The sequence below is a fragment of the Alligator sinensis genome, unplaced genomic scaffold (genome assembly GCF_000455745.1).
Source record: "Alligator sinensis unplaced genomic scaffold, ASM45574v1 scaffold309_1, whole genome shotgun sequence".
Taxonomy (NCBI): Eukaryota; Metazoa; Chordata; order Crocodylia; family Alligatoridae; genus Alligator; species Alligator sinensis.
In genome coordinates this window covers 2,217,110-2,223,827 of record NW_005842080.1, presented here as the reverse complement: position 1 = coordinate 2,223,827, position 6,718 = coordinate 2,217,110, and the positions used below count along the sequence as shown (strand labels likewise).

Sequence of the window (6,718 nt, the reverse complement as noted above, 5' to 3'; positions counted from 1 at the left end):
AGGAAAAAATATATCCAAACCTGGCAGCCTAGTGTGCTATCATGATTAAGGCACAGCAGTTCTTAACCAACAGCACATAAGGGAACCAGGGAATAAGTGACCATTTGAAGCTAAGGCTAGCCTTTGACAGGAGTGCAGAGCAGGACTTGAAGTCATATCCCTGGAGCTGTCACAAGACACCTTACCTATACTGCCACTACACCCCTTTTATAGACCCCAAAGCTATTGAATAAATGTATGTTAGAAAAACCACATGACAGCAACCTAAATTAAATTCTGTTGCAAGTATGACACTAAGATTTGAGAAGTAGAGCATTTTGTGGTGTGGGGAATAATTTCTCAGAGTGAATACTCTAGTGACAGGTAGGCTCACAGTTCATTATGGCACATAACTATGTTTTAGAGGACTGTAGTAGTAGTAGTACATTTCAACAGTACCACTCTTTTCCTCCAAAGCAGCAGAAACACCCCAATACTTCCTGGAACATAAAGTAAAAATTGACATGTTCATGCAAAACCTTTATTTGGAGAATATTTATTGTTAGACAGCAGTGTCCCCCCATTTACAGAAACCGGATATTTACATTGTACAGAAAATTTCAAAGAAGTTCTTGAAGACATTCATCCTGTGATATGACACAATTTTTTCCTATAGCTGCTTACTGTACGTGCTGCCTTCTTTCATCCCTGTGAACTACTCCACCCCAACCCCATCCCTTGGGCTGCCCAGAGCAGAGATCCATGGGAATGACTTATTGTGGATGATGGAGAAAAATATGTTGAAGATCTTCCTGAAAAAATTAGCTGCTGTATTTAATAGCAAAAGGATATGTGCATGCTGTCTAAAGCTCATATCTTCTTGTTTTCCTTCCAGTTTAGGAACAGTTTCTGGGTTCTGGTTATTTTCTTAGCCAGTCATGATTTAGATGACTACGTTTCCTGCCATCTACGGTGGAAAGTTCCTCATTTATTTTATAATCTGCATGTTATTGTGGTTTCTCTGGCTGGTAAATTTAATTTTTATTTCTAATCTCTGCAATGTGTTAGCCAATTCTGATGTTCATCCTCCCTGTACAGTCCAGCCCTGGGACATGTTGCAAACATATTTTTAGCCTGGGTGGGAGGCAATGTTGTGGATTTGGGTTTTGCAGGATTTGTCTTTTTCTGCTCCAAACTTTTTTTTTTTCAGTAGAGATGATGAGAAACAGCTTTTATTTAGATCCTGCAATGAGGATTTTGGTGAATATTTGCATGCGAGTTGCAACTAGATTAAATCACAACTAAAATTATAATCATTTAACTTTCTCAAGTGTTCCAATGAGTTCAACAATTTCTCCCCTGCTTGCAGCAGTAGGTCTCAAATATCTTTCGGCCACACCCTTTAAACTTGCTATAATGCTGTGTAGACCTATGATTCTGAGTTATAGATAATAAAAAAGTAACACTTTTGCCTCCACAACCATATCATAGCCTCTTCAGCAACTAAAAGATACTGCAGAATTATGCTTCCTTTTTTTCCTTCCTTGTCCTCCACTTATTTTTTCACTTTCTTTTCTTCTGTTTTCCAATTCTTCCTTTTTGTATGCCTATGTGTTTACCACATATCCCCATGTTTGAGAACTGCTGACCTATGGTTTTTCTAAATTGTTACTCTTCCAGTTGATCCTAATAAAAGCTCTGTCATTACTCATGTGAGTAAGGCTTACATCAATAAATAAGGATGATGGTATGATGACCCAACTGTCAAATGGCAGCTGAGCCTAGCCTAAAAAAAGCCAGTACCCTAGAAGGCAGAAGCCATGGGTTCATAAACAGTTTACCAAGTCTCTCCATAACAGTTAACATAGGTTGCCCTACAATTTTGTCTTGTTACTTCATTCACCTCTTTGGTCTGATAGATCCCATCAGGAAAAGATTCTGTTCCCAGTTATAGTAGTTTAAACTGGGAGATCTTGAATCTGGGACGTTGTGACCCAAATCAAGACACTTTTATTATAGAGAATTAGTAATGCAACAGGGTTTACCTTCTCCCCACCTGCACTCTCTCTCTCTTTCTTTCTTTCTCCTTTCCCCCAATTCCATTGAATGGATGATATGTGTAGAAAAAGTTAACTTTCTAATCCCAGCAGTAATTTCAGCATTAGAGCACCATCATTCATCAGGGTGCATGTACTTCTAAGGCAACAGAACACTGACCCTAAATATTAACATTGGATTGCAAGATTAAACAAGCAAAAGCATTTTACTAGATTCAAATATTTATACAGAAATAATTCTGCCAGACTGGTTATTTTCAATGAGGCACAAACTTGACACACTATTTTTTTATAATTTGAACATTCTAAACACATACTATAAACAACCAATTTCTTCAAGGATCGTTGCATGCTGCAGTGCCTAAAGTACTTGCACCTAATGTATTTTGTACTACTTGTATGTCTGATCTCTGGGTTTAAACTGAGGGAGCCAGGTGGGATGCATATAAGAGACAATGATCTGAATTAACAGTTACCCTGCCAATATGATCTACTTTGACTTTTGCTTTGAAATACTGTGTGCTTTCTTACTCCTAGAAAGGTTGCTCTGAGTTAATTTAATGGTTGGGTGAGTGCTTACCCAAGTACATCGCTGGGTATTTCAATCGTGTTTTATCTATTAATAGACCCCTCCCACTCTCAAAAAGCTCAATTCAGCAATCCTTCTCTATTCAGCCATGACTGGAACTTAAGCACAGGCCTCCGCTCATTCCTTAATCAAGGCCACACTTTCCTCATCTGAATTCATCCCTCTGGCAAGGTGTGTAGTCAGCATTAGGAAACTAAAGAATCTTTTAAGGAAAATAGAAAGCTCAGATGAATCCCACCCTGTGCATGCATCTCTGTGAGCGTATTTGTGTGCCTATGGAAAATCCCATTGACACCACTGGGACTTCATTTGCATATCCAGGCTTTGTACTTAGAACCCTTCTGCAAGATAGGGGTCTGAGTGATTCCCCTTCACTGGTGGTTGGCAAGGGCAGTAAACAACACAAAGAAATAGAGAAAGTACCACCAGAAGCTCACTACTTGCTTGTCATCCTCTGACAGAAGGAAGGTGTCCCAGGATTTTGGTCCAACCCTATCTGGAACCCTGGAAGTGGAGTTAGTGCACTGAGTGGTATGAACACTGTTAATTCCCTGGACTGATTTTGCATACTGAAGATTGATAGGGAAATGGAAAAAGATGGTGGTTTCCTAATTCACTCTCAACCTCCGGAACTGTCTCCCCTTTTTTTTTCAAGTAGCAGTAATTCCATGCATTTTGGGGCACACCTGCAAAAGGCAAGCTCACAAAAGCTACCAGGTTGACCATCCAAGAGAAGTCTGTTACCCTGTTAACCTGAGGACTGGATACAGTGGGGTGGCAACAGCATAAGCTTCCTCTGCTTCTTCCATAACTGTACTTCAGCCATGACTTGAAGGTACCACTTACACTGAAGAAGATTCAGTACCTGATTCTCTACTGCTGTTTTGATTTGGTAGTATTTTGCACCCTTCTAAGGCACTGGTGCAAGGATTATAAAAGGTGTCCGGCAACCCTTATTCTCCATCTCCACTCAAACCTTGTCCTATTTTCTGAATAACCACCACTAATTCCAGTTATTGTTATGTACAGCAACAGTTGTACATACCCACTAGAAATGGCCTGAGAGGGAAACTATATTATCCATTCAGCTTTTATGAAAAATTTCCTCAAAATATCTAAAAAGTTGCTGATTGTTAACTCCAAGGAAATTTTGCCAAATGCAGTTACTCACCTAAAGTGCCAGCTCTGGTTCTATCCCAGACATTCTTTCTTAACACTGACACCTGTACCACACAATCACTGGACCATGTTTTCTTAATAAACTGCATGTTCTAGAGGAGGAGTGTAAAACATAGGACGGACCTGCAAGCTGGGTCTGGCCTGGACAGCTACTAAATCCAGCCTGCCAGGCTATTGGCAGGCCATGAGATGTTGTGAGGCATGGCTTACTGCAGAATCTGGGGCTGTCATGTGCTCTATGCTGAAGCCCAGGTGCCACTGCCACTGCCAATGGTGTGTACCCTGGGTTGGAGCTAGAGCTGTTGCTGCTGCATGCCCTGGGATGGATCTGCCCCACAGGGAGCCCTGCAACCTGGATCTTGCCCAGGGCACAAGCTAAGTTCAACACCTCTTTCCTAGAATATAGATCTGAACATGCTGACTTAGTGAGAAAGGAAGTGACTAATGTTATTAGATAAACTGTATTTTATAGCATTTCTTCTTCCAGTCACAAACTGCTATAAAGCAAGCTTTATGAACTTGCTCTCTAGATGTTAATTTTACAGACTTAGGTAATAAACCTTCCCTGCTAATGTTTTTGCTTATGTTTCTTTAGGATCTTAGCTGTTTACATGTTTTGGTATTTAATTTTTTCTATGATTTATAGAACAGATGTGTTGTAAAAACTGTTGTTCCCTCTCATCTTCAAAACTGCCAGAATAACTGATTATCCCATAAAGACATAAGCTGAATGTAGCTGGATTGGCAATAGATGAAAATTTAAAATTCTTCAGAAACTGAAGTGTAAATTGAAACCTTCAAGTTATTCCCAGGCTTTACAATTTGGTGGTATCACTGAAATCAAATGATCAAGTGGCTCATTGAATAGTGGAGTATGAATTTTTGCTTAGAGAACTATAGGGAATGTCACCATTACTAACACAGACCTTGGCTGCTGTTTGGTTCTGAGTCGACAATGCACCCTATTAGAGATCTACAACCAAAAAAGGCAGAGTTTAAAAGTAGGATCGATATAGGTAAGATTTATAGATACAGAATGTTAATGAGTACAGCTGGAGAAAGTGTACAAGATTCAATAAAATAAATTATAAAAAACTGAATTTTCTTTTAATATAACAAACTTAAAATATTTCAAGTGTAACAGAACCATGTGTTACAGATAAGAATTTTTGCTGCCAAAGCATTATATATATATATATATTTCTGAAATATATATATTTCTGTTTTTGCCAAACTGCAGACCACCCAAGCCCAACATTTCAGGAATCTGAAACATCTAGGAGATAAGGTTGTTCTATAAGACTAAAAAGGAAAGAAAAAAAACCCCTTGAAACATAAATAAATCATCAAAAGAATGTTAGCAAACAAGAGCATTTAAAAAAGAAAAATCATGCAGAAGTTGACATGAAGGCTTTCCAACAACAAGTGTTGCGCTGGTTACTTCAAGAGCAGAATGTAGAGGCTTTATACTTTGCAAAATATATTTTTAAAAAGCCATATATTTGAATGTCTCACCAAAATGATCTAAAATCCATCTCATCCTCCAGTGATGTTCACTGACTTCAGAGATTAGATTTGGTCCCGATTGATTTATTTTCAAATACTAGCCTAACCCAAAACCACACCATGTAAAAAAAATGTAAGAAATGTACCCAGGTATTTTATCAGAGCTGCTTGGAGACACTGAGACAGGGATCCAAAACCACTTTTTGGTAACTATAGTCAGTGGAATGTTATGGCAGCAACACCAGCACAGACGGCGTTCAGCTGTGTTCTCAGAAGAGCTGCTCCAAAAAGAACTATCCAGCCGTTGAAGGGAAAAGGATATAGAAATTAACCCTTTAATACATACATATGCCTGTAGATAGATAGATTGCTCCTTTCACAACAAAAGAAAGTAACAGTACTGGATATGATGCTATATGGAATGTTCATTAAGATATGCAAGGGACCCTCCTTGGGTTATCTTCCCTCAAAAGGATAATTCTTCTTAAAATATAATAATAATAATACTTCTTTATACTTGCCACTCATTAGCAATTGTTTACATCGTAGAAAAATAGACAGTATTCTGTAACAAGAAATATAGTTACTTTGTTAAAATGGGCTATTTTAAACCAGCTATTATTTTGTCATATAAAGAATTTCTAAACAGCGAAACAAAAATAGATAATACTGAGTGCAAAACAGCCAGTGGTATAGTTTGCATTGGTTCAAAATATCAGTTGCCTGCTACTGCAATTACACTATACTACAAAAGTCTTGATCTTTTAGGAGCGTTGGGGTTTTGGCTTTTATTTTCTCTACATGTGGCCAGTAAGTATTTAGTCAAAGTCATTTCAAACTTTGGAAGTCCAAATGGATTTCACAGTCAGTCAATATTCATTCTCATTGTCCTGCATTCTCACTAAAATTCCTCCCCGCTCAGTGCAGCAGCACTCATGACTCAAGTCTCATGGCCAAAGATCCCTCAAGTTAAACAAGATTTAGGCTTCAAGGATTCGTAAGTTTAGCTTATAAATTCACATTATTTTAAAAATCATTGTACTAATTTCCCACATTTAAGTTTACACAGAGGAACAAGCTCAGAAGCCTGACTTCATCCAGTTTACCATCCCAGCTGAAGTCTGTTAAACATAGTTTAGATGAAAACACTTTGCCAAGTGTAGGCATTAAGTCTTAATGATACAAAAACCAGATGGTCCCAATGTAAGAATCAGATTTTTCTGTGATGTCCACAAAAAAGTTTTGTATGAATAACTAATGTCCCTACTGGCAATGGTAAAGACTTTATCAATACACCATAAACACCAAATGGAGGCAGTTTCCAAGTGTTAAAAACAGCAACATCAGCAAAACATTCTTGGTGGAGCAAGAGTCTCCTTATTCTCATCTGCGTCATCTCACACTCTTT

General features: G+C 38.3%; 1 protein-coding gene across 9 annotated transcripts in view; it reads right to left on the bottom strand.

Moving 5' to 3' along the window:
- Positions 1–510: 510 nt before the first annotated feature.
- Positions 511–6,718, bottom strand: part of JCAD (junctional cadherin 5 associated) — a 104,865-nt gene continuing 98,657 nt past the window's right edge. For all 9 annotated transcript variants that reach the window (XM_025204395.1, XM_025204398.1, XM_025204397.1 and 6 more), the window contains one exon: positions 511–6,718. In XM_025204395.1, coding sequence (XP_025060180.1) covers positions 6,708–6,718 — 11 coding nt within the window. In that variant the 3' untranslated portion in view covers positions 511–6,707.